Here is a 26,817-nt window from a genome sequence, read left to right as displayed (position 1 = left end):
AAGAACTTTCTTTTTCTTTTTCTTTTTCTTTTGCGGATCCAGGCTAATTCTCCTTATCCAAATTTAAGTGTACCAGATCATCACGTTGTAAAGAGGGCACGTTCATATTTAGCATTTACCTTGCACAATGTCCATAGCCAACATCACATGCTATATGATCAGTTTTCACGGGCTCTTTAGCATGACTATTATACTGTACACATGTATTCTAGAGTTTATGCTTCTACTTTCGCTTATTTTTAGGAAAGTCTTCCTTCCGTTGAGGTTGAGATAGTTACCTTATAGCTGCAACACTTATGCTAGCATGTGTGCAAATGGAGTAAAGAATAGAATTATCTTTTAGTTGGTTATTTGTTGACACTTTTCACACAAATATAACATTTATAAAAAGCCATGACCTTTGATGCACCCTGTAACATTATAAAAAGTCTGACAGTAAACAAAATGTAAGACAGGCGCAACAGAGTTTATCAAATACAGAAAGCAGTAGCACATCTGCATGGCTTCGTACCCAATCTATCCTTTTATATTGCGATAAAGAATTTAGACACTCAACATGGTAGTTGGACATATGCACGAAATAAGGGGGGTATCGGTAATTATGTACAGTTAACACCCAAGAATTGGGAAAAATAGTTCAACAAATCAGCGAAAGCAGGTGGCGGCAAAATCTTAACCTACTACCACATTGCCCAGATCTCCCTGAAGCTTTCGGGAATGAGAGTTCCTGCCTCAAGGGCATATTATCACCTCACAATGTGATAATTTGCAGATGAATCGTTGACAGCTTTGTAAGGATCAGACCACGTGGAATCTTCCTTTACAGCTCTCTTCCACCGTTTCAAGAAAGTGGTCATCTCTTCTCCAGATCGTTTCCGGACCTGACGAATTGAAAATTCAGGTTTAGAATAAATAGCTGGATTAAACAGATTTTTTTTCTTTAGGATAAAATTAGTCACAGTATATGAAAATGGGCGAATAATAGGCATATGAATGAGGTGGAGCACTCACTTGTCGACGAAGAGAATGTGGTTTCTCGACGCCTGTCCCTTGGCTCTCACTGTCGAGTGTCTGAGACATCAAGGAATCGTTGAATGCACTCAGAAACGATTTTAAGCGTACAGACTAAATGGTCAATCAAGAAGCGTACTTAGTCACGGATGCTTCACCAACGTCGTATGGGATGCGATTTTCGAAGTGATGATCAATCAAAGCACGAGGATGAAAACTGACAATGTAAACCTTCATTGAATTAAAATTCCTTCCACATCAGCCGCAATTCAACTTACATTATTTGAAAGAGGGCCACCAAGAGACGGGATTCCCTTGTGCAGAACGTACTCAGCATCAATAATGCCCACTTTTTCACTGCGGAGACCCTGGTGCCAAGCAATGGTTGTACATAATTATGTCAGATTTGAACATAAAATGTTCTCTCAGAGCCACATACAACCTAATATCCCAGATATGAAGAATCACAATAAAGCATTAAAAACGCATTCACGGATTAGGAATTCAAGTCGAGAGTTTGCATTCATACCTGTGAGCAATAACCAACTTTGAAGTCGATACCCCACCCATGAACCAAATCATTCTGCACAGGCACAACCAAGTGAGAAACATTTCATTGGGAAGCAATACAATTTCTCCAACACTCGCAACAAGCTCTCTTCAAAAATACCAAGCTCAGTTGAGGGAAACCACTAACATGTACCATCGTGAAAATCATGCTTTCGATCAACAAGTTAACAAATGGAAACAGTGAAAAAATCGAATGATCTGCTAAAGTACACACATTCAATGCAAATTGATAACTTAGGACTTTGAATTATAGTCAAGTACGTAGGGTGGTTACGTCGTACACACCTGAATCATGTACCAAACACAACGCCAAGCAGCCTTGGAGAAAACTGGCGCCATCACCTCTACGTACCTACATCCAACTCCTGTATCGTTATGCATGTCTACGATATTGTCCAATTTGTTAAGATATCACCGGGAATGGGAGAGGGCACGATCCTAATAATGTTCGTTAACTAAACCCGGATTGGTATGGACCCCCACCATATATAGTGATATGTATCCTTCACATCATTCATGACGGAAACGCTTACCCTGCACATGGAGGGCCATTGCTTTCGTTGGTGCACACCGTTGAGCCACGATTTAACAAAATGTTCCTGCTCCAGGTAGATAAATAACCGCGTCAGCAAGAAAATGTTGGTCCTAAACTCTGGTTCTACGCGCAGGCGTGGGTAATGGAGTAATTTTATTCATAATTCTGCGACGATTAACAAACGAAAGGAAGTTCATACTTGTGTACTCTTTTCGAGGGTTGTCGTCTAGTAATAACATGGTGAATATCGAGAGAAGCACCATCTAGTGCAGGCTGAGAAATCTCAAGTCCTTCGGTCTCCATGATCTCTATGTACCTGAAAGATCATTATATCGTTAATTTTTCCAAATTGAAGAAAAAAACTCCAAGCTACTAAAGAATTCTTTGAAAAAACTTAGGATCTTATTCTGAACGAGCAATTATGTTAAAATAGCTATTGATTTGAAAACATTTACTGAGCCAGGAAGATAATCGCACTTGTCCGCATGGAAGTTTTCAACCCCCAAGTCCTCATCCCACAAGAAGACGTAGTTGTATTGCGCAACAATGTCTGGATGCATGAACCGTTTCGCAAACCACCTGAATCATTGCCAGAGCACAAGATTAAGATAGGTATACTTTTAACGACGGAATTTAAGTTAGTGAAAACAGTTAGGGACGCAAGATGAACTTGTCAGTGTGAAAGCTCTGACGTGAAGAGAATGAGTGAAGTATGTACCATTTGGTTTGATGCAAGGCAACAATGTGGATGGAATAGTTACTCCATGGGAGATCATGCCACTGGTCGACCACACCGTCATAGTGGAAGAGCATGATTGTGTAATTGGCCAGTGGAAACTGGACACATACAAGCAAGCTGGATTAGACTTCCAGAACTCAGGATCTGAAGCACATCACCAAATCAACACAAATACGCCAGCCGCAACTGTGAAAACCATTTTAGTATCACTCCCCATCAGCACAGGATTAAACTTACTTTCTGAACAATTTCGTCGGCAACTTTCTTCTGCTTGATACCCACTGCCATAGCGAGAAGATTCTTTGTCATTGGTGTCTGGACCTGGAAAAACCGAAACATTACAACCTCAGTTTAAGTGCATGAACAGCAAAGAACATAGTCAGACTGTGCTTGCTCGTATCTACCTCCACAGTTTGTCATTAATATTCAGGTAAAAGGTCACACCAAAGAGAAATACAATTGCACCCACACGGGTCGCCACCCGGAACTGCCGCACAATAACCAAGGCATGTACTGTAAGACGGGTTACCTTGTCCTTTTCTTCAAAACCAAGAGATCGCATATGCAAGTCGCTTGTCTCTACAATTATTCCCTTCGGCAGAGCCTTGCCACCACCTCTGCTGCAGTGTGTTTTGGTTAAGCGACACGCTTCGACCTGTGCAAGAAAATAAAGCCACAAATCAGAGTAACACAAACTATTACATGAGTGTGACACGGAATGAAAACCTAAAAGATTGGCAAAATGTTTAGCCGTACACATCACATCTTCAGTGCATCATCCTAACAACAGAGAAACAGCTCACACTTACTTCCAAAGGTCCTGATATCACCTCCACAAAACTTCTTCTGAAGCTTTTCTCATTGAAAATCACAACGCAGGCAAGGAAAGAAAACCCAATCAGCACTGCAGCCAGGTAAAAGATCTTTGTGCATCTGAAAATTTTCTGCAACTTATGGTTGAAGACCAATTGTTTCCCTGATGCCTGCAGCATCGAGAAGACACCATCATCAATAACAAATTCGGAACAGAATTCAGTGTTCTCAAAACCGCTGCAACTATTTTCAAAACACAAAGAATTCAGTTCAGCGGCGGGAACAAAGCAAGTTCAAATAATGACAGTATTCTTGACCAGGGAATGCGCGGGCGGAATCTATGGTAACTGGTGCTTTCGGTAGGTGAATGCACATCATCGAGGACACATAGTGCAGAATTCCGTTTCCGAGCGAAATCGGATAAGCTGCAGCTCTGATGAAGGGTGGGTGAAACTGTGATGCACAAGGAAAGATGAGTATCGGGAGATGAAACGCGTACCGGGTTCGTGTAAATGGGATAGATCTGATTCACAGGCGGCGACTGTTTCAGCCATTTCGCACACACCTGAGCCATACTTCAGGATTTCAAGAATCCAAGCTTAATCTATCCTCCTACTTCCAAGCAAAGCTCTCTATTCGTTCATTTGAACTTCCCGGCTACAATTCACACCTCCAGTAATAACCCCGTGTCTTCTCCGTTGTTTGATGTAGGCCAACCGTTGACCAAGGAAAAGTGCAATGGAATAACTTCGTGAGCACGGGTATGTCTCCCGAGTATTTCCACTGATGTGCTACAACTACGCCCCTAGTTCTCTTACAATCTCTGCAACTCTAAAACTTGTGCTTTTCACCAGCGTTCGAGGTATTGTACAGCGGTCCACCAAGAAGATGATCCGATTGATCACATTAAAAGCCTGTCAACCAAAATAACACAAGCTGATCATGCTGAGTATTGACAGCAAACGCAAATGCAGCCCAACCCGAACCATGGTAATACCCAAGCCACAGAAGACTCACTCAGCTTTTCACTCCACTCGACAGATTCTGGTAACCATAGCGGGGCAAAGGGGTTCACGGCTACACAGACTGCGAGACACGAAATTCGCTGCGACCGAAAATTAAAATGATCTTCGGAACCAACCCACAACAGGCACAACCACCTCCAACCTCCCACCTCCAACCTCCCACCTCCAACCTTCCACCTCCAATCCATGGGAAATATCGGCATTGAGCCAGCTACACTGACACAGCATTCATTCATCCCATGGCAACATTACTGGTTCACAGTCATGGGGCCACCGAAGCCCACCAGGAGGTTCACATGCGCGCGAGCCTTACAGCACAGGCAGATAAACATGCCTGAAGTGTTGCTACCACCAACATTTTCGCTACAACATGGACGTACAGCAGACTCTACAACAACAACCTGTGAAATTGACTGATAGCTTCGCTACCACGGCACGTCACGTGGGACCCAAGTGAGTGCACCATTCGACTCTCTCTCACCTGGAGAGGTATCCACCTGACAATCCACCCTGAGACGATGATACGCAGTACGACGAGCTACACTCACAACTCTCTCTCTCAACTCTATCGGCTCCAGAAGGATCTATAACACGCAAAGTGTACACCACAAGTCAAACACGCTCACTCTCTCTGCAGCCCAACTCGTGCAACTCTCGGACCACGCCGTGTGTTTTGTTTCCTATCCTTTCTGACAGACTGATTGGGTTTCCGCCCTCCTCGCGAGATACTGGCAACACTTATTGAAACCAAAGGCGAGGATCAACGGGCGCCCGTTGTGGGTTTGCCACCGAGGGTCCAGTTGTCACGACCTTTGGGTCCGTCATGGAACTAGAAAGCAAGCAAATCACCTTTTAGGATTGTTATGGGCGTGTTAATTCTCTGACACATTCTTGAAGCGTGACGTCCCCGAGCTTCCTAAATTAGGAATTGACCCGTCGTCAACTCTCTTACCGCAATTATTCACCTGGAACTGCGGAGGAGGACGAAGGAGAGTGTGTCACGCACTCATCAAATTTGTGTTGTGCAGGAGTTGTGCGTGTGTGCGTGTTTGTGTGCGTGAGTGCTGATTCCTAAAGAAGGTCGTTAACTCGTCTCGGGCGGTCGGGCCACGCCATCGCCACACCTTCAAATCACGCCGCGGCCTCGAAGAAACAACAGTGAATCTTCAATAAAGGGGGGGGGGAAATCGGATTGAGTTGCTTGGAATTTTTACAGTTCCGGTTGAGGATATAATATAATAACAACCTATGTTTTTTAATAACATTATAATATGTGCATAACAGTCAGTTTTTTGGTAGTCAATGTTCATCAATGACACAATTTAGGTTTGTAAATGTTAGCTTACAAAAACCACAAAAATAAAATTCGTGATTTAATGTAATTATCACTTCTACACTGTGTATTATAAAAAATATACTTATTCCATTTAATTATAACAACATTTTAATAAACACCATCGTTGAGGCACAGATTAATTTTGAAAGAATTTATTCATTTTACTAAAGAAAATGGCATAACTTCTAAATTTTTCAGGACACCGTTCCTGTTGTATTTACTGTATTAGGGATACAATTTAAGGATATGGGATACCATTACATAATCTTATAATTTAATTTATACAATTTTATAATGCCTCTATTGCACCACCATATAACTCATTCTATATATCACATAACAACTGTCACCTAACTATCTTACACTACAACAAGACTCAATTGTGGAATCCATTCTTTTTAAGGCCCTTGCATTGCACATTCAAATCTTGGAGAATAAACTTTCATAAACCTTTTTAGCATCAAATAACTATTCTCATAAAAATGCTGCTTCCTACAGAAATAAGGGGAGGTTAATCCTCGTAATAAAAAGAGTCATCTAGCATCTATCCTGGATTTAGTTAGCATCCTAGCATCTACACCACTAAATTTGTACTCTTCTATCTTAATGCATTTCATCACAAACTATTTATCATTAACTTTGTGCTTATAATAGTTATAACGATAAATCAAGTAACTATGATGCAATCCCTATTTTCATTATAAAAATAATCACTGGGGGAGGAAAAAAAACACAGCTCACATTTGTACTCCCTTCATATTCCCTTCCTACAGTAAGAAAAATATTTCCATTCTATTGGGATTCATTGTGTTATAACATATATATATATATATATATATGCATGCAATCATCAAAATCTAGCATACTACAATATATGTAAATTAGCTGTTTTTACATTGCAAGTTGAAGCAGCACAATTCTCAGTACAACATTGATGGCTAAAGATATCAATGGAGCATGAAATGCTGAAGCATGCATCAAATTCAAACTAAAATTTTGAAGCTATTGCACAGAGATATTAGCGACGAGAACAGAAGCATGCCGGGTGTACCCATGATAGATTTAGGTTTAGTGTTTACCTGGGGTGGGGTACTTTTCCAGAATAGCTGAAGGCTGGTTTTCGGCATGAGCAGCAGAGTTGCTGCATAATCGTGGTGGAGGCACCGACCGGGGCCGGATTCTGCATTGCCTTGCCCTTGCATTAGACCAGGCACAGTAACCCTACTCCGGGGTTCAAGACAAAGGACGCTATAGCCAGGAAAGAGAAGCGTAGAGGTGTATCTATCTGGTTCGTTGTGTGTCAGTCAATTTTCTGCCTGAACTTAATGTCACGAACATATGTCGCCGTCTATTTCGTATTCGTTGCATGTGGGCCGGCTATTTGGAGAGAACACTAATAATGTCACATTTTGGGAGGTGACCATGTTTTCCACGTCTGTTGGACTTCTTCTCATCTTCATGGATGATGTATTTCATGCAATTAATGGTTGTAAAGCTCAGCAAAGGGATAGAAGTTATGGAGCATTTTCACTTTTGGTTGAATTATTCTACTTTGGAGTATGGCTGTTCGATTTGATCATCAAGCCAGATATAACTGGCCTGCCCTGCTGAAACGAAATCTGAGCACAACAGAGTCATGGTCCTTATCCACTCAGCCTGTGCTATTGTAGGCGTTGAGCAAGTAAACACCGCGCAGAGTTCCAACTTGCTAAACCTTAAATGTTCCTCCCAATTGGCATTTAGTGGGACACCTCTTCAGCTCCTCTGCAATGCAGGCACAAAATAGGATAATCCCATGGATCTCTGCTTTTGAGGCATGATTTCTGTAACGCAGAGAACTACACCCTTGTGATGTTCGTGACATTTCCTTCTTCACCGAAGTGTAAATTCAGGAGGTGTATTCAATTCAGCCGAATTATTAAATCAATTCTGTGACACGTTCTACCATATTCTGTGAAAGCAAATAAACAGCAATGGCGAGACAGACGCCATGATTTCAGACCAATTAATGAGACTGGGCCTTTTACTAGTTGGAGAGAAAAAAAGGAAGGATCCAGATCGAGGATTTGAATGAAAATGAGCGACAGGGGTGATTCAAGGCCAAGGGAGGGCGTCACCATGAAACCCACAATTAAAGACGACAACTTTAACAAACGATTGTGAGGTACTGTGAGGAATCGCTCACATGATTGTGGACGGGTTCGTTATTCCGATCACTGACTCGTATTGAGATGTGAGGATGATTTCTTTTCAATCTCTTCAATCTCTCGGCACCAACACGGAGCCAATTTTTCTGTGCCAACCAACTCTCATTTTTTTGAGCTTATCAAACTCCTCGAAGGTCAAACCGCTACTGACTCTCCATGTAAGCGAGATAACAACGTCCATTGTTTTTTGTTTTTTTGTTTTTCATATATTTTGCACACAACACAATGGTTGTCTCTAAAGTTTTAAAGCTAGAATGTCTTACAGAAAGCAAGGCTTTGGTTCCATGCAAATTAGACTGACTCGGTTTGTACGTTACCGGAATCGATTGAGAGAAAATGCAGGAAGAGCATCTGAGGCTTTCTCCATCGCCCGGGGGGCACAGAAAACCTGAAAAAGATGTCAAAAAGATGCTGATGGATCCATTAGTGGAGAAAATACAAAGTGGATAATTGATGTAGACCAATCCAACAACTACAGTGAATTTACTTTATGTTAAATTTAACAATGTACTTATGCAATTCACTTGCAGGAAATGTCCCACACAATGGTTGTCTTAGAAGACTACCTCATATCATTAAAAAATAAAACTTCTACAAAAAAGGGAATAAACTCCTCTTGTGTTGGTCATTTAGGGCATTCTCCAAGTAGAAAACATAATGTTTTTGTTTTTGAGAGATTGAAAAATGATAGCCATAATAAACAGATGAAATCTAGCTAAACCAAAATTCATTTTACATAAACATATGGTACTCTTAGAAAATAAATATTAATAAATACGTGTGATTGATTAATTATTTTAAAGAAGAAGTAGGAGATACCACCAAATGTGCAAATCCATCATTATATATATATATATATATATATATATATATCATCAAACATATAAGTTGCATAGTAGAAAACTATAGATGTATTTAAAAATATCACAGAAGATAATTATAATATATATATATATATATATATATATTCACACACACTCTTCAGTGTTGCCATATATCTTTTCATTTTGTAATTTGGTGATGCGCATGCTTAGAATTTATTTCCTACTGAAATTGATTATTTTCTTAATTTTACTTATTAATTTATATTCTGTGAATAATAAAGAAAAAAAGGAGTTGTAATAGAGTCACATTTCATATCCAAAGTCTTGTATGAACATAACTGTTTTAAAACTTTCTAAATTCAAAGCCTGATACTTACCAATGTACTCATTTAAGCTATGAATTTTTCTAATAATTATTTGTTCTTAAGGTAGTTTTCTATGTCCATGTGAAAGTCCATTAAGATCATACTGACAATCGTTTTGTTCTTTCATGGAGAATATAGTGTAGGCAGTGGAAAATGCAAGTCAGTTAAGATGCACAAATTATCATTTACAGGTTTTAAATATAAATAAAGATAGAAAGAAATAGTGCAAAATCTGATTTTAGTCATCACAGGGTGATTTAAGTTAATATAAATGTTTACAAACTACTTTAAAATGTGGTGGAACAAACAAAAGACAATTTAAGTAACACTTGTTTTGCAGTTTCCTTTAAATGATTTATACATTTACATAACAAGGATTTATGTTGGTCCTTTCTTAATTTAATTGCTATGATGAGTTTGACTTTTTGAGTGTAAAGTGAAGTAGTTTTAATGTTGTTATTGTTATTTTCAATTGTATACAAATTGAAAATATATTGGTCCAATCAATAAGCATATCTCATACCCTGCATTTTAAATTGTACCCATTTCCCTACAGAAATATTTAACAAAGAACAATTGTTTTAACGTCTGTGAAAGAATGAGATTGTCCACATTGACAAGTAAAGATAAGATTCCTAAATTTTAATAATACACAAGATAAAAAAAGGCACACAGATACATACATACACCCACACATACATACATACATACATACATACATACACATGAATTGTATTGAATGTCACAGATATTCAGTACATTATTGTGTATGAGGTTTTCATTCCAAATCAGCACCAACAATTCACTCAATTCTATTTATAGACTTCATATAGTGCTAAAATATTTAAAATTAATTATCAATTTAATCATTAATTTGTTCGTTTGGTTAAACAAGAATACATGAATAAATTATAATAATACACCATAAAAATAAATAAATAAATAAATAAATAAATAAGGAAAAATATAATATATATCGAAGCAAATCATAAGGAACGTAGAAAAATGAAAATAAAATCATTTGATTAATCATAAAATTTAAATTACGAACATACCCAATCTTAAATAATGAATCTCAAGCCCGTAACTGTACAATGTATTATATAATGTGCGGAATATGAACTGAGTATAACGAATTTACCCGAATATACCATTATATAGCATCCCAAATCTAGCACGATATACATATATATTTGTTTTGTTTTGGGCATGACGGGCAGTACAGGTCGGGCAGGCGAGAAAGTTTTAGAAGGGCAGCGTCTCTCTCCCTCTCGCTTGCAACACAGCTCGACGGTTCTCCGACGAGGTTGCCTCGGCACTTTTGCATTGTGTTCCTGGTGCATTGGGTTGGAAATCAGGGGAGCGGTTGGAGCCAATTCGGGAGCCATGGCAGGAGGAGGAGGGCACGGCGCTCACAACATCACTCACGGTGGACTGTCCCTCCACGCCACGAAAGGATGGCATTCGCGCGTCGGCCAAGGCATGTGCGCCGTCATGTGGTAAATCCTCGGGTCTCTGCTCTGCTACTCTGCATATTTGCTAGCTTTTTGTATCGCGGTGGGGTTTAATGCAGTTCGGTTTTTTCGAGTTTTCATTTCCGTTTCTAGGCAGCTTGTCTAGATTTGTTCGGTTCTGTCCCTGTTGAGCTAATTTTGATAGAATGTGAATCGCACCGAATTAGGGTTTCGTTCCCTCCTGGATTTCATTTGGACTGTGTTTCTTTAAGACTTGTTGCGAATTGGGTGACTCGACAGTAAGGTTGTGCGTATCGTGTTGAAATTCCTCTAGTTGTGTAAAGTATTGGAGAGATTTGCTCTTAGGGTTGAAATCTGTTGTCAGATGGATTGAATCATTTCTTTTGCGTTGGCAAAATTATGGTGGAAGTTTAATGTGGTTTATATATGGTGTTTTTGAGTACTAATTTGAGGTATTTGTGGGGTTCGTTGCTGGTTCAGGCTCTGGGTTTTGTACAGAGCGAAACAAGACGGTGCAGTGTTGATGGTACGAGTTCTTACTTGAAGGACATTGTTGACACAAGTAAAAGATGAAGTATGAGTATAATTAATCCTTTCACGCGATCGTCATTGTGGTTTTTGCCTGTGGTGAAGCTCTGATTTATTCTTTGGAGGGACTATGAATGAATGAGCTTGTTATTACTTTATCAGAAGGATATTCTGACTTGATTTCATATTTTCAGGGATGGCGTCATCCTTGGGAGGGTCATGGGCACGGTGGACACAATGAACATGAAGAGGTGAGCTGTCCTTTTCTCCTGAGGTTGCAAATATATTCGGGTAGTGGAGCTAGTTATTTTTTGTGATTTTGGCTTTACTTTGTCTGGGTGGAAAGCACACTCTATCTATCTATCTATCTCTCTATCTACGTGTGTGCTTGCGTGCGTGGGTATGGGTTTGCGTTCCTTTCTTACACGGAATCATACCTTATGGTAGTCAGCGTCCGTGGGTTCCTTTGAATTGCAGGCTAAGCATCGCTGAAACAAGTTGGAGCCTGGCATCTCCGGAGAGAGGAACATTCGAAGTTTTCTTGCACATCAAATGACTCGCGTAGTTTTCTTGACAGCTGATAGAGTACTGTGAGGGCACTGAATCTTAATCCTGTAGCTTTCCAGTCTTGAAATTGTTTATTACATGAGGTTCACCAGCTCAGAGCATGTGAAGAATACGAGGGGTCAAGGGCTAGTGTATTCGTTGGTTTGAAGAGGGCTTTTTGTGTTCTGGAACATAGCATACCTTGGTTCGTACTGCGTTACCTTTTCTTTTTCCCCAACCAATAAGCTTATTCCATTGGTTTTAATTACGAGAGAACTACATTGTATCCTTTCTCAGTCGTACCTCTGATAACACATTCAGTGTTTATGTGCATTATCATTGTGTCTACCAGAACCCGCTACTTTACATGAACTAAAGCAAAGCGAAATAAAACTGCTGGTAGGTCTGGCCTTTTTTTTCCCCCTTTCTGGGCAAATGCACTGTACTGTACTGTTAATTGTAATTGACCTCACTTTTTGTACTGTATGCGTTAATTTTACGTACGGACACCAAAATGCTTGTGACAGTCGCCAAACACATCCATAACTTCAGGGCTTTGGTAACATTTAGAGTTTGCATTCTTTAAAGTATTGTTGGAATGACTAAACTCTCATGCGTTGATGAAGTATGAATATGCTCACTGTATATGTATCATGTTCTATACTTTACAAGTGCCCACCTATTCAAAGCTCATAACTCTACGAGGTTTTATAATGTGTTGTCTCCCAGTTTTGATCACTACTTCACGAATCCATCTTAGATGAATGGATGTATAGATTCACGCAAGGGTGTTGTCTCTGGAACAGAATTTGGGGCATCATGTGTTTGATTAGCAAAATTCGTTACAGAGAGGAGGTAGATGAGTGTTGAACCATGTATACGATATGCTGTCTTCTTCCAAGATGGTTTTCTTCTCTATTATCACGTCCGAATGAAATCAATATGGAGATGAATTCGTAGAGCCATGTTCAATGATCTGATAATCTCGTGGCTCTAACCTGATGCATAGGGTTGCTTGCCGCCATTGGCCCATACCTGTTCTGCCGAAGAAGTGAAAAGTGCTAACATACGATTGTTTCAGTGCCCTATTAAAATTCCCAAAGTTGTTTTGCAACAGGTAGTCGTCGAATCCGTCAATTATTAGATAACAGCAATATCTACATGCTAAAATAATAGGCTAAAATGCCGGGTTGATTTCAAACGATGACTGTTTCTGTACGTGGTTGGATGTCAATAAGTGTCCAATTTCTTCTCACACTTCATCATTATGCAAGTATTGCTATCACACGACATCAATAATGAGGAGGTGAATAATGCAACTAATACCCTTTGACAAGGATGCTCATCCCCATTCTACAGGGGGGAGTGGAGGATAACCCCCTTCTGGTGGGGGGCGAAGAGAGAGTGGCAGATCCTTCATGAGTAAGTTTGGCAGTGCTGATGATTCAGGTGCCACGTTCAAAGCCTCTGCCACAACGAGAGCACCACTCAGTTTTTCCATTGCAAAGAAAAACATCAATCCCAACCGGAATCTCCCTCTTCACAAAGAAATACACAAATTCTAATGAAGAAAACCTTCTGTGCACTCACCGAAAGGACCAGGCGCTGATGGAGCTGGTGGTTGCACCGGGTGCTCGAATCTACATTCACTTCCGTATTGACATGTTCCCTGTCAACAGAGAAAAATTCAATATAGTTGAATCACGTCACCAGATATTCGAAAGTTTTCGAAAACCAAAAAGACAGGAACCCGTGGTCTTCGATTCGCAGGATAAAAAGAAAATGCTAGGCTTACCGTGCGCAAGAAGAATGTGCACGGCGGTCGTTTCGCATCCTGGGGTAATCCAGATTCCTGGTCTGAACATAGCAGACTTTGCGTCAACAGAAATGCATCATGGAGAATCATTGTCAGGACCCAAACTTCCCTATCCTTCGATTCAGCGTAACGAAACCATCGAGAGCAATATCTGACGTAAATGAACTTCTGTAATCATTTGAACAATTGGCTCTTGTTCTGTCGAACCTGAGACCACGAGTGTAGTGTTTCATAAACACAGCGTTGATCAGTTTCGGTATCCCACTCTCACGATTGGCAACGAAGAGAGACACTGAACTCACCTCTGAAGGAATCAAACCATTGTTTCTTGGCCCGCTGGTGCGCGATTCCCTGCAAGTGGCGCTTGCGCGATGCAGGAGTGTCGTAGAATTGCTTGTCGCAGTAATCGCAGTAGTACTTGTGCGCAGGCATCACTGAAACCTCTCACATCCTCGCAAGGGGCACAGTGATGCAAGAGCTGCCTTTCTCCTCGTACAAATGCACCTAGGAAATGGCTACTTTCACATTGTAGTTAAAACCCAAGCCTCCCCCCTCCCTCGCCCCTTAACCCTAATCCCACTTGAACTAACCCACTTAACCCGATTGCAGATTGCAGATATTGGGTTCTGATATTCAGTGGAGTGAGAATACTATGCCGGAAGCACACACTGCGATCGTTGTCAACTCTTCCAGCGATTTGGGGAGCAGTGATGAGGAGGTGCAGCAGTCTAAAAGAGGTGGATTAACCGAATCTCCGGAAGATTCTGGAAACCTGCTTGGGAGGGTTTTCGACAACGACATCGGCAATGCCATGGTATTTCGTCCAACGACATTCATCTTCTGTGGGAACTTGAAATTTGGAGTTGAAGGGCGACACAGTTAGCAGGTGCTGCAGCAATTCTAGGAGATGCACGATTGCTGGAAGAAATTCGACGTGGCCATGGTTTTGTGTAGGATCTCCGTCACGATCATCTGTAATTTCACGAGTGTCTCGGGTTAGGTCACTGCGTTGAACCCTGCCATGGATACTCTCATTATATTCGACTTCGATTGGAGCTTGATCGATTGCAATAGCGATACATGGGTGGTTGACAAGCTGGGGGCAATGGAGCGTATGAAGCCGTTGATGGAGGTTCTTCCTTGGACTCAACTCATGGTAATCCTTCAATCGGGTTTCCGCAATCCTCGTTTTCCCTTGATGGAGAAGTATCAGTGTGGGGTTTGCATCTAGGACTTGTGGTGTGTTTATGTTGGGTTATCTTAGGATTATTTTAAGGCTTGGTGTTTTGGCTGTGTATATTCCATTTGAGTGTGAGGCTCAGCGGAATTACTACCAACGTGGAAATGGAGTTGAAGTTCTTTTGCTATGCCCCTCTGGTTCGTTTGGCAATTGCTTCATGACCGTGTCGCGTGTAGGACACGATGATGATGGAGCTGTATAGCGACGGACGAACACTGAAGGATATTGATATGTGCCTGCAAATGGCCCCAATGGAGCAAGAAATGGTGACGAGTGTCAAATTTGCAGCTGAACTTGGGTGATTCTCGTGCCCACCAGATTTGTGAGCGACTTGGAGGTTTTGTTTTTTATTCTTCCTCCATTACTGTTGCATCTTCCACAGCGTTAACATTTTTATTTATTTATGGTTTTGTTATGTATGGTTTAAAGTTTTTTCTTGCTTCCTCTAGGTTGTTGAATTTTACGTGCATTAGGGCTTACACTGAAATAAGATGGTGATTTTATAGGTGCGAACTCCAAATCATTAGTGACGCTAATTCTCACTTTATCAAAGTGATCTTGGAGAAGCATTGCCTGCAATCGTATTTCACGAAGGTTCATACCAACCCAGCGCTTGTAGCTGAGAATGGAGCGCTGCGTGTTCTCCCTTCTCATCCGGAAAACAACCCACCGCACGGGTGCAAACTCTGTCCACCCAATATGTGTAAGGTATGGTGCCCGTCCATGTATTCTGATTTAGCAGATTACAAGTTGAATTTTAATGATCGTTGAGAAGCCTTTCACGGGGAAATCTAAGGTTTGTCTTCGGGGTTTTTACGGAGCCTAACCTGCTTGAACAAAATTTGCCGATCCATAACGTATTTTATTGAGCATCCGAGGCGTGCAATACAATGCATTCAGTACCGTCTTTCTTTTTTCTTTTTTCTTTTTTTCCCTTCTGCCTTGTTGGTTTAGAAATCAAGATGAGTCCGGAATCATTTGTTCTTTTTTATGCTCCTTATTTCCCCTATGCTTGATTATGTAGGGTTTGATTTTAGACAGCGTGAGACTGGGATCGTCGGAAAACCTGAACAAACGGGTAATTTACATTGGGGACGGCGGTGGAGACTATTGTCCTTCCTTGAAACTGATACATGGAGACCATATTCTAGCCAGACACGGGTAAACCTCTAGTACTCTGAGCCTACATGTTTTTCCCCGGGAGAATAAGAGCTTCCTTGGGCACTTTCGCATGTATAGCTAATTCTTCCTTAATCTTCTGCAGGTTTCCTCTCTTGAAATTCTTGAAGGCGAACATTGGCTCTGTAAAAGCCAACCTGCACGAGTGGACGACAGCACGGGATGTAGAGAAATTGTTTAGAACGCTCCTTCTGACTTGATGGTTTTTAAGTTAACCTTGTTCTCAGTGCATGCAAATCACGCATTGCAGTAAATTTTCAGAGTACCGCATTGGCAAGCGAGAGCTGAGTGGTTTCTCCTGGCTGCTGTAGAAGCTGAATCCCCTGAGCTTTGGTCATCTCAAGAAAGAGCTACTGACATGTACCCTGTGTTGATTAGTGTGGGCTCGTTTTGATGGCTTAAAAGCTATACTAATCAGTGTCTTTCCTAATTTACGCAGGAGAACATACGTCCAGGAGAAGCTTGAAGTGGGGAGAGCTCTGGTCCCATTAGATATACCCAGTTATGAATTGGACTAACTGGTGCGGAAAGTCCTAAATTACTGTTCTCATTTCTGTATATCCCTACGCTTCTCATTCCGTCGGGGCCCACAGCTGAACATGTTTTAATGCATCAGATTCCTTGCACCGCAATGAGCATAATTTGAGCTAGGAATCTGATGCATTAAAGAGTTGCATGGAATCATTCCTACATTCTATTTCTCTAATTGGCGCCACTTCTTTCGAAGAACTTTCTCTTTGATCGTCCTCCAAGGGTTTTCGTCTCATTATTTAGAGCTACATGAATCACTGTCGGTGTAGTCAAGCAATTAAAAGTTCACATGTACATTGTGAACAAGTACTTTTGTTAGTGTGAAAAGGGCAGTTAAAACGGATTACAAGTGGATCGTCATAAATTCTTCAAAGTGGATATTACACGCTCTATGTAGACCTTGTATATAAGTTCTGCTTACTTTACAGGTGGTCTGGTTACAACTGGAGATGTTACCACAAATTTAAAAGGATTGCTTCTCTTATAAGAGGAAGTTGTAGACTTATCAATCTGCCACGGCATCTTGATTCCACATGCGAATGCCTGTGAATGTCTGAACTGAAATAGCCCGCAATGGACCTTACACAGTACAACTTGGCATCAGTCAAGTTGTATCGCGGAGAAGTTACTGAGCAGCAAGTTGATCGACGCACAACTCACCTGAAAACGTTTGTTTAAGTGATGTCAAAACCAGCAAACAGGACGCCACTTGTTTTTTTCTTCGTGTTCATTATTCCTCCCCTCCCATCTCCCCCCACAAACTCTGGAGGCAACTTCATTCTGTGCTGCAAGATCTTCAATGTAGTTGTTGAGTTTACTCGCCGGCCACGGATTCCCAGCTTTAATCGAATACGACGTGGTAAGGATTCTTATACTCGGTTGCTCTTTTTCCTGCTCGATCTCCATCTTCACCAACTCACAGAATCATGACTTGTGGTTGCATATGTGATTTTATCTGAATTAGATTTCCCTGAAATTTGACATGTTGACAAAAACGCTCATAATAATGGATTCTGTTCATGCACTTGAGTTTTTCATTACAAAATTGCTCGTCAATGTCGGTATGGCGTGGAACCAATCAGTTTACATCATTTGCGACTTTTCTGTGCAGAACTATGTATGTCCTATAATTTATCATAAATCAAACTTTGCAAAAGTAATGTTGAGAATAATTTTTTATATCTATAAGAATCAATGTCTATAGCATATAACATTAGGACACTCATTCAAATATGATAAAGATTAGAATCATATTTTTTATTTTAAGAAACAATATCTCTATAATATAGCTAAATAATTCTTTTATTACCTTATAAGTGATCAAGTCCAATTAATAATAGATATGTTTATTGCAATAGACACATGTCAACTATACTTTGTGATTATTGGATTTTAATGTCCAAAATTTTAGAAAAATCATTCAATTATCTAAATGCAATTGAAAAAAAAGGTTGTTTGAAGCAATAGACAAAGAAAAGAATTTGGTATTAAAAGAGAAAACATAGGAAATAAAAAAATTTGTTTTGGTAGAAACCATCAATGCAAAGTGAATCTTTAGAATTAAAAGAGTAGAAATCAAAGAAACCATGTAGTTATTGGCAAGACCTAAAATAAATAGAAATTTAAACAAATGAATGTTGCAATAATATTTTTAAATAACATAATTAAAGAGGATATATACATAGAAATTTTTGAGGAAAAGTGATGGATCCATACAATTATTAAGTAATAATAAGATTTATAATAAGTTAGTGAGCAACCTAGTAATGTATTAAAGAAAAGAGATATAAAATAATACACATTAAATATATAAGACAAAATAATATGTATTTATTTATTTTTAAAAATAAATAAATTTTTTATAAAATAAAATAAATCTGATTATATATTCTATTTATTTATTATATTTTTGCCATATGACCAACTTATATCACAAGTTATCAATATATGTAATACGTGGCAAACTTGTTTGCTAAATTTTTAACCTACCAATCACCTATAAAAATGTATGATGTCAATTCCAAATTTATAAAAGCTTCACCAAAAGATATTATCAACTTTATCCACTTTTATTTATTTTTATTTAATTCTTCTTATCTAGGTAATTAATGATATTGATTATGTTTGTGATATTATTTCCTCCCTCTTTCCTTCCTTTTGGAGATAAGTTCTACAATGAACAATGATCATATATTAAAAATGTCTAGGATTCAATAAATTATATTTACTGCATACTTTAATCTTTATTTTTTTTGAAGGTAATTAATAGGTTCTTTTAATCATTGATAATATTTTATACTATAATAAGAAGATGACCATGTTATTTGATCATTGCTAAGACCTTCTAAACTTTCTTCAAATAAAACATTTGAAATAACACCAAGAATGGTTCTTATTTTCAATAATATCACCAAACATTGACAGTCTCTTGTAAGAGTGTGATACCAAATGGGATGTATTTTACCATCTATTTAAAAAATAATATGTTATTTTTAAGGATCTTTATCTCTATTGTGTTGTCTTGAGGGTTGTGACAATTTCAATACCTTGTTTAATAAGTCAACAAATAATAGCTTTTAAGTTAAATTTATAAGTTATTAAATCTCTATTTTTTTAATGCTACAAATGTATAGAAATAAAAAATGATTATAAAAGATATAATTCAATCTTCATTAAATCTTATTTGATTTATAACAAAAAATTGCTTGATTCTTTATCTTGATTTTAATAGATATTATTAATAAAAAAAATATCAACTTTTTCTATTATATTTATAAGATTCCTTGATAGCTTTCATGTCTATTCACTAATATGATAATTGTGCCAATGGACAAGATATTCTAATCTATTTTGGTGATGCCTTAAGTTTAAGTCTTCTTCTATCTCAAAGTCTTTATCATTTTTTACTTCTTAAAAGTTGACATTATAACTTGACTTATTTCTCTCCAATCAAATCTTGATTCTTAGCATCTTTTAAAAAATTAATTATCACATGAAGTGACTTGAGAAATAAATTATTCCAATGAATTTATTTTTGATATTATTAATAATAACTTTTTAACATTATCTTTTGATTCATATGAAAATTAATTGATAGGAGCTTTATTCTTTTAATTCATGCTACAAATAAGCTTTTCAAATTCAACAATGTATATGATAGCTAATTATAATCTTTGTTGTAAAGATATGAATTTTATTTCTATTATTCTTTTAAGATCATTTTTTCAAATGTAGTTGTAAATACTTCTAAGAATGAATTTAAATTATATGTCACGGACATATATATTTACCTCAATAGTTACTTATATGATTAAGTAGAAGTAGGTAAAATAGAATAATTTCATAAAGTCTTCTAGAGAAGCTTCCTAGAAGCTTTATAGACGCAGTTTTGACTTTAGATGTGTTTGTAGATTAAAAACTTGGCCAAAAAGCTAACCATGTATTGATAGCTTGTGGAACAAGTTACCTCCATGTAGTAGCTTGTGGAACAAGCCAACTACGTGGCGCATACATAGATAACTTGCCTTGTAAGATAAGACATGTGGCTACCAAAGTCAACACATGTTGGAGGTCCTATAGAACATTGCCACATGGCTCTTAGTTAGATAGTATATATGGAGGCAAGAATGAAGCCTTCTTCACTCTTGTCAACGCCTTTCTAGTCTTAATCTTGTTTCAAGTCTTTCTAGTCTTCTTGTTTTTGGCAATAACCATTCTAGTTAATATTACATCACCTTTTGAGTGACTTTCTAGTTTTTTTCAGTGATAGAAGAGTGTATTGAGGATTCTCTTTCTTTGAGATTTATGTCCTTGATAGTTTGATAAGAGTGCTAACATATTATTTCTATCTTGTTGTAGAAGTGAGTGGATTACTCCACTTCTATTACTATATTTTGAAGATTGCAGTCTATTCACCTTTAAACAAAAAATCTTATTTTTAAATATTGATCTATTCTTTAAAGAGAGTGGATTATCCATCTTTATGGGATTTGTTTTTAGAGGTTGCGGATTATCTTCCTCTAATTTAACTTTTGAATTCATTTGAGTTGTCTATGGAAGGAAAGATTGTGGATGCTACTCTCAATGGAAGTGAGAATGGATTTACAACTGTAGCAGATCTTCATGAGCTCGTCAATACTCTAAGAGTAAAAATGTCACGTATTTTCAATGTAAATCATAGAAGTACTATACCTACGCCAATAGAAGAAGTTTAGAGTTTGCGACAAGAAGTTGTGCAGTTGAAAGAAGCAAGTAGATCAACATCACAACCAAATCCAGGGAATTTTGCTTCTACAAGTATGACAGAGACAATGATTAATATGCTTGAGAAGTTTGATGGAACAAGGTCAAAATTTTGAGGATTTTTATAACAAGTCAAGCTCTATCTAATGTTGCACCCTTTCCAATATCTTGATAGATTTATCCAAGTCAGATTTATAGGCGCACTACTATCAGGATGTGCTCTCTCTTGGTTTGCACCTTTTATGGAAAAAGATTCACGACTCCTTTACAATTTGAATTCATTTCCAGAAGTGTTTACGGCTACATTTGGAGAAAGTGATCAAGAATGAATAACAGAGACTAAGCTTCTATCCTTACGGCAAGGATCATGATCAGCCACTACATATACTAGCAAATTCCAAAATCTTGCTTGTGATGTGGACTGGAACGACAAAGCACTTATCAACTAATTTCGATATGGATTGAAAGATAGCATCAAAGATTTGTTATTAACAATGCCGAAAGTAGAATCTTTGGAACAATTTATTACTCAAGCCATTGCATGTGATAATCATTTATTTAAAAGGCATCAAGAACAAAGATTTAGCTGAAGAGAAACAAATCACGTAATGGTAGCAGCTCCTCAGTTTTCTGAAACGTATTCGTCAAAGTTGGAACCAATGTAAATTGATATGATATGTTTTAAACCTCTCACGAAGCAAGAAAAGACTCGACGTCACCAAGAGGGATTATATTTATATTGTGGAGAAGCTAAGCACACTGCTTAATATTGTCCAAAGAAGCAATATAATTACAAAATGAAGAATACAATTACCAAAGAAGATAGTGTGTCAGAAAACAAGTTTCTCCAACTACAATAGGGACTGTGCGGCTGGAATCATGTGCAACACCTAGTAAAGGTCCTATCCTCTCCTCAGATCCCTCACCTTGTTTTATAATAGAAGTATATTTAGGACCTAATAATCACAAAGTCTTTGCCTTACTAGATTCAGGAGCCTCAACATATTTCATAGACGAAGATTTTACCAAAAATAAAAAAATACCTTTAGTGAAGAAAATTAAATCCGTACATGTAGAAGTCATAGATGGTCGTTCGTTGTCTTTTGGAAATGTTATCTATGAAACTATTCCTTTAGATATAGCAATTAAAGATCATAACAGCGTAGTAGTATTTAATGTAATAAAATCTCCCTCTAATCCGGTTATTTTAGGATTATCATGGCTAGAAAAATATAATCCTCAAATAGATTGGATTTCCCGTAACCTTAATTTTCATGATATTATAATCAAAGATTGCATTAGCAAAGTAGAAGTATGTAAGTCCAGTACATCCAAATCTTTACTAGTAGGTGCAAAAGCTTTCATGCATGCTGCAAAAGAAGGATCATCTTTTGCTATATATGCTACATCCATTTCTAATGGTGAAACAACATCGAGTAGTATTCCTAAGCAATATCAAGAATTCCAAGATATTTTTGAAAAGAAGAATGGAGATATTCTTTCCGAACATTGACCTTATGATTGTTCAATTGATCTGCAAGAAGGAGCTCAACCACCATTTGGATTGATCTGTAGCTTATCGCAAAATGAATTGGCTGCATTAAAGGAGTACATTGATGAGAATTTGGCAAAAAACTTCATACGCCATTCTAAATCTCTAGCCGGGGTTCCTATCTTATTTGTAAAGAAGAAAGACGAATCTCTACGAATGTGTGTGGATTATCGAGGACTCAACAAGATTACCATCAAAAATAGTTATCCTTTGCCTTTGATTTCAAGACTTCTTGACTATCTCAATCAAGCAAAGATCTATACCAAAATAGATCTATTAGGAGCATACAACTTAGTTCGTATCAAAGAAGGAGATGAATGGAAGATTACTTTTCGAACTAGGTATGGACGTTTTGAATATAATGTCATATCTTTTGGACTCACAAATGCACTAGCCGCTTCTCAATATCTTATGAATGATGTTTTTCGTGAGTTTTTAGATGATTTTGTTGTTTGCTATTTAGACGACATTCTAATCTACTCTAAGAAAACAGAAGAACATGAGCTTCATATTCGTTGCGTGTTATAGAAACTTAGAGATGTAGGATTATATACCAAATTAGAATAGTATATATTCCACACTACTCCAGTTGATTTCTTAGGATACATCATTTCCAACGAAGGCCTTATGATGGATCCCAAGAAGGTTCAAACTATCATAGTTTAGAAGAATCCAAGAACAATAGGAGATGTACAATGCTTTTTGAGCTTTGCTAATTACTATCAAATCTTCATCAAGAATTTTTTTCAAGTTGCAGCTCCACTTGTATGTTTGACTTGTGAAGACAAACTTGAGTGGAATAAAGAAGCAGAAGTATCATTTGATGCTTTAAAAAAGAAATTTATTTCTGCACCAATCTTATATTCCATTGACTTCTCCAAGGTATTTTTTATGGAAACAAACGCGTCAGATTTTGCTATAGGTGCTGTCTTATCATAAATAGGAACAGATGACAAATTCCATCCAATAGCTTTCCATTCAAGGAAATTTTCAGTAGCAAAGATTAATTATAAAATCCATGACAAAGAGCTCCTTGCAATCATGGATTTATTTCAAGAATGGCATCATTATCTAAAAAACACCTCAAGTCTAGTTACTGTATATACAGACCATAAGAACCTTGAGTACTTTATGTTAGCATGTGTCTTGAATTATTATCAAGGCCGTTGAAGTATGTCTTTATCTAGATTCAATTTCAAGATCATTTATCAATTCAAAAAACAACAAGGTCTATTGGATGCTTTTTCTAGATGTTCTTATCTTGCACCAAAAAAAGGAGATGCATCTTTTGATCAACAAAGATCAATTCTCTTGAAGTTTGAGCATTTTCATCTTCGAGCTATAAAATCAACATTTGTGAAGCAAATTCAATCAAGCATGTCCTCTGATCCTCTTGTTTGGGATATCAAGGATACTCCCTCTAAGTTCCATGATATTTCTAAGTTTGAATTAAAGAATAATTTATTATATTTTGAAGGACGCCTATATGTTCTAGAAGATGAAACTCAATTACGTATTTTTCAAGCTTATTATGACTTTCCAACAGCAAGACATTTTGGGTATAATAAAACTTTGGAACTAATATCCAAGGATTTTTGGTAGTCGCAAATGTGAAAGGCAGTCAAAGTTTTTGTATAATCTTGTGATATTTGCTCAAGATCAAAAACTCCTCATCATCGACCTTATGGACTTCTTCAACCATTACCCATTTCAGAACAACCATGGTCTTCTGTTTCTATGGATTTCATCGCGGATCTTCTAATCTCTGATTCTTATGACTCTATATTCATGATATTAGATCGTTTTACTAAGATGGCACATTTTGTACTATGTACAAAATTTATCACAAGTAAAAAAATAGCTAAGCTTTTCATTAACAATATCTATTGCTATCATGGATTGCCAAAGGATATTATATTAGATAGGGGGACTCAATTTGTATGAAGATTTTGGAGAACCATATTCAAGATTCTAAAGATGGATATAAAACTTTCTTCAGCTTTTCATCTTCAAATTGATGGACAAACAGAACGGGTAAATCAAGTTTTGGAGCAATATTTGAGATGAACCATCAACTATCATTAAGATGATTGGACAACTTTTTTACCATTAGAAGAGTTTACATATAATAATTCGGTACATTCTTCCACTCAACAAACACCTTTCTTTGTCAATTATGGTTATCATCCATGTCTTGATACTTTTGAATTTTCTAAAGTTGATAATCGTATGACGAAAGATTTAAAAAATCGCTTGTTAGACCTATATATAACAATGAAGATACAATTAAAGGAAGCTCAAGAACGACAAAGGACCAATGCAGATGCCTATCACAAGTAACAACCATAATATAATATGGGTGACAAGGTATGGTTACTTCGTCGTAATATCAAGACTACCCGTCCTTGTGATAAATTAGATTATCGTAGGGTGGGACCTTTTCCTATTTGTGAATAAATCAATCGTGTTGCCTATTGATTACATCTACTGGAGTCTATGAAGATCCACCTTGTATTTTATGTGTCTCTTTTGAAATTGTATAAGACAGTGAATATCTTAGGAAGAAGACAAATGCCACCTCCTCCTATAGAAGTGGATAATAACCAACAGTTTGAGGTGGAAGAAGTCTTAGACTCAAGGTGGTGCCAAAATAGGTTGGAATATATTGTTCATTGGCATGGATATGATATTAGTGAACGCACATGAGAGCCATCAAAGGATCTTGCAAATGCAAGAAAGAAAGTTCAAGTCTTTCATCAACGACATCCATCAAAACGAAGATGAAAAATAACAAACTTTTGCTATAAAAGAAACAAGATCAAAGGAAAATAATATTATACCTTCTATCTTTCATTTGCGGACTTACTAGATGAGACATTGTGATTGTCACAACCTTCAAGACGACAAAATCGAGATGAAGATCCTCAAGAATGACATGTCCTTCTTCGAATAGATGGCAAGATACAACGTGTTTGATATCATGACCTTGGAAGAGAATCCCGATGTTTAGTGATTTTATTAGAAGTAAGAAGAAGTCTTGATGGTGTTCCAAATGTTTTATTTGAAGGAAGTTATGAAGGCCTTAACAATGACCAAATAATAGGATGGTCTTTTCGCCTTGGTATGGGACACTATAGATGGTTGAGAGGACCTATCAACTATCTTCAAAGAGAGCAAAGATAAGAGTATGTAGCAAATATAATTCGTTGCATCTTGGACTTCTTCAACATATGAAGACCGCTCTTCGTGGAACTCATCCTTAGAAGGGGGGGGGGTAATATCATGGACATATATATTTATCTCAATAGTTACTTATATGATTAAGTAGAAGTAGGTAAAGTAGAATAATTTCATAAAGTCTTTTAGAGAAGCTTCCTAGAAGCTTCATAGATATGATTTTGACTTTAGATGTGTTTGTAGGTTAAAAACTTGGCCAAAAAGCTAACCATATATTGGTAGCTTGTGGAACAAGTTACCTCCATGTAGTAGCTTGTGGAACAAGTCAACTATGTGGCACATACATAGATAACTTGCCTTGTAAGATAAGACATCTGGCTAGCAAAGTCAAGACATGTTGGAGGTCCTATAGAACATTGCCACATGACTCTTAATTAGATAGTATATATGGAGGCAAGAATGAAGCCTTCTTCACTCTTGTCAACGCCTTTCTAGTCTTAATCTTGTTTCAAGTCTTTCTAGTCTTCTTATTTTTAGCAATAGCCATTCTAGTTAATATTATATCACCTTTTGAGTGACTTTCTAGTTTTCTTTAGTGATAAAAGAGTGTATTGAGGATTCTCTTTCTTCAAGATTTATGTCTTTGACATTATATAAGAGTCATGAATCCTTTTCTATGAAAGATACAAACCAAGAGAGAATATTTTTACATAAGAGTGTGTATATAAATCCAACTTAAGTAAATCCATCAAGACATGAAAAATAATATAACCTTAGATAAAACTTAACTTATTGAAGAAATACTTATAATTTTGACTTTGTTTCATCAAATGTTTTAAATATATTAATCCTTATATGCCTCATATTTATAGTAGAAAATATTTTTCGATTGATTTATATCATAGACATATATATTTATTCCATTAATTATCTAAATGATTAGATACAAGCAAATAAAAGTAGATTAATTTTATAATATATTTTTAAAAAGATTATTAGAAAATAAAAATTGAATCAATAGTTATTATTGATTTTATTGCTTAAAATTAAAGATGCTCTAGTTTCAAGAAAATTGGCCATTATTCATCAAAAGCGGCATCTCTTTC

At 37.3% G+C, this 26,817-nt stretch overlaps 4 protein-coding genes and 2 long non-coding RNA genes across 12 annotated transcripts; 3 read left to right on the top strand and 3 right to left on the bottom strand.

Annotated features, from left to right (window-relative positions):
- Positions 1 to 572: 572 nt before the first annotated feature.
- On the bottom strand, positions 573 to 5,509 carry LOC112295508 (uncharacterized). 5 transcript variants are annotated; one of them, XM_024547217.3, is made up of 14 exons: positions 5,175 to 5,509; positions 4,168 to 4,582; positions 3,665 to 3,838; positions 3,385 to 3,510; positions 3,093 to 3,176; positions 2,835 to 2,953; positions 2,594 to 2,695; positions 2,316 to 2,432; positions 2,115 to 2,180; positions 1,867 to 1,933; positions 1,541 to 1,594; positions 1,290 to 1,379; positions 1,012 to 1,071; positions 573 to 881 (listed from the first exon to the last, which is right to left on the bottom strand). In XM_024547217.3, the coding sequence occupies exons 2-14, from the start codon at positions 4,240 to 4,242 to the stop codon at positions 747 to 749; spliced, it is 1,269 nt and encodes a 422-aa protein (XP_024402985.1). In that variant the 5' UTR covers positions 4,243 to 4,582; positions 5,175 to 5,509; the 3' UTR covers positions 573 to 746. The 5 variants fall into 5 exon arrangements, with proteins under 5 accessions (XP_024402985.1, XP_024402986.1, XP_024402987.1 ...); XM_024547218.3 differs by having other exon boundaries at positions 4,686 to 5,379; XM_024547219.3 differs by having other exon boundaries at positions 4,978 to 5,379.
- A 757-nt stretch (positions 5,510 to 6,266) lies between these two features.
- On the bottom strand, positions 6,267 to 7,246 carry LOC141046501 (uncharacterized). Its single transcript, XR_012219537.1, has 2 exons — positions 7,109 to 7,246; positions 6,267 to 6,796 (listed from the first exon to the last, which is right to left on the bottom strand). It is a non-coding gene; the product is annotated as an uncharacterized LOC141046501 (long non-coding RNA).
- LOC149987423 (uncharacterized) lies at positions 6,730 to 8,858 on the top strand. The gene is made up of 2 exons (XR_016498403.1): positions 6,730 to 8,394; positions 8,579 to 8,858. It is a non-coding gene; the product is annotated as an uncharacterized LOC149987423 (long non-coding RNA).
- A 1,856-nt stretch (positions 8,859 to 10,714) lies between these two features.
- LOC112295381 (NADH dehydrogenase [ubiquinone] 1 beta subcomplex subunit 2) lies at positions 10,715 to 12,410 on the top strand. Its single transcript, XM_024546893.3, has 4 exons — positions 10,715 to 10,924; positions 11,381 to 11,426; positions 11,623 to 11,679; positions 11,906 to 12,410. The coding sequence occupies exons 1-4, from the start codon at positions 10,812 to 10,814 to the stop codon at positions 11,918 to 11,920; spliced, it is 231 nt and encodes a 76-aa protein (XP_024402661.3). The 5' UTR covers positions 10,715 to 10,811; the 3' UTR covers positions 11,921 to 12,410.
- A 684-nt stretch (positions 12,411 to 13,094) lies between these two features.
- LOC112295380 (zinc finger CCCH domain-containing protein 3) lies at positions 13,095 to 14,301 on the bottom strand. Its single transcript, XM_024546892.3, has 4 exons — positions 14,093 to 14,301; positions 13,770 to 13,831; positions 13,565 to 13,643; positions 13,095 to 13,441 (listed from the first exon to the last, which is right to left on the bottom strand). Exons 1-4 carry the CDS (start codon positions 14,220 to 14,222, stop codon positions 13,317 to 13,319), a joined length of 396 nt encoding a protein of 131 aa, XP_024402660.1. The 5' UTR covers positions 14,223 to 14,301; the 3' UTR covers positions 13,095 to 13,316.
- Positions 14,302 to 14,808: 507 nt separating this feature from the next.
- On the top strand, positions 14,809 to 17,251 carry LOC112295379 (thiamine phosphate phosphatase-like protein). Of its 3 annotated transcripts, XM_024546890.3 has the most exons (6): positions 14,809 to 14,946; positions 15,207 to 15,328; positions 15,537 to 15,738; positions 16,055 to 16,191; positions 16,295 to 16,411; positions 16,649 to 17,251. In XM_024546890.3, exons 1-5 carry the CDS (start codon positions 14,812 to 14,814, stop codon positions 16,407 to 16,409), a joined length of 711 nt encoding a protein of 236 aa, XP_024402658.1. In that variant the 5' UTR covers positions 14,809 to 14,811; the 3' UTR covers positions 16,410 to 16,411; positions 16,649 to 17,251. The 3 variants fall into 3 exon arrangements, with proteins under 3 accessions (XP_024402658.1, XP_024402659.1, XP_090100586.1); XM_024546891.3 differs by lacking the exon at positions 16,295 to 16,411; XM_090244460.1 differs by having other exon boundaries at positions 16,295 to 17,251.
- Positions 17,252 to 26,817: the final 9,566 nt, after the last annotated feature.

Source organism: Physcomitrium patens, chromosome 18, assembly GCF_059467195.1.
Source record: "Physcomitrium patens ecotype Gransden chromosome 18, ASM5946719v1, whole genome shotgun sequence".
In the NCBI taxonomy this organism is placed as follows: domain Eukaryota; kingdom Viridiplantae; phylum Streptophyta; class Bryopsida; order Funariales; family Funariaceae; genus Physcomitrium; species Physcomitrium patens.
The sequence above is the reverse complement of the archived record's forward strand: the minus strand, read 5'-3'. Positions and strand labels throughout refer to the sequence as shown.

Excerpts from the sequence above, each read along its gene's own strand:
- LOC112295508 (XM_024547217.3), bottom strand. The coding sequence starts at position 4,242 with ATGGCTCAGGTGTGTGCGAAATGGCTGAAACAGTCGCCGCCTGTGAAT. Across the intron at positions 1,072-1,289 it reads GTGGCCCTCTTTCAAATAAT|ACACTCGACAGTGAGAGCCA; the intron begins GTAAGTTGAATT and ends TTGATGTCTCAG. Across the intron at positions 882-1,011 it reads CACATTCTCTTCGTCGACAA|GTCCGGAAACGATCTGGAGA; the intron begins GTGAGTGCTCCA and ends TCAATTCGTCAG.
- LOC112295380 (XM_024546892.3), bottom strand. The coding sequence starts at position 14,222 with ATGCCTGCGCACAAGTACTACTGCGATTACTGCGACAAGCAATTCTAC. Across the intron at positions 13,832-14,092 it reads ATGGTTTGATTCCTTCAGAG|ACCAGGAATCTGGATTACCC; the intron begins GTGAGTTCAGTG and ends TGCTATGTTCAG. Across the intron at positions 13,644-13,769 it reads GCACATTCTTCTTGCGCACG|GGAACATGTCAATACGGAAG; the intron begins GTAAGCCTAGCA and ends CTCTGTTGACAG.
- LOC112295381 (XM_024546893.3), top strand. The coding sequence starts at position 10,812 with ATGGCAGGAGGAGGAGGGCACGGCGCTCACAACATCACTCACGGTGGA. Across the intron at positions 10,925-11,380 it reads GGCATGTGCGCCGTCATGTG|GCTCTGGGTTTTGTACAGAG; the intron begins GTAAATCCTCGG and ends TTGCTGGTTCAG. Across the intron at positions 11,427-11,622 it reads AAGACGGTGCAGTGTTGATG|GGATGGCGTCATCCTTGGGA; the intron begins GTACGAGTTCTT and ends TCATATTTTCAG.
- LOC112295379 (XM_024546890.3), top strand. The coding sequence starts at position 14,812 with ATGGATACTCTCATTATATTCGACTTCGATTGGAGCTTGATCGATTGC. Across the intron at positions 14,947-15,206 it reads TTCCTTGGACTCAACTCATG|GACACGATGATGATGGAGCT; the intron begins GTAATCCTTCAA and ends TGTCGCGTGTAG. Across the intron at positions 15,739-16,054 it reads GTCCACCCAATATGTGTAAG|GGTTTGATTTTAGACAGCGT; the intron begins GTATGGTGCCCG and ends TTGATTATGTAG.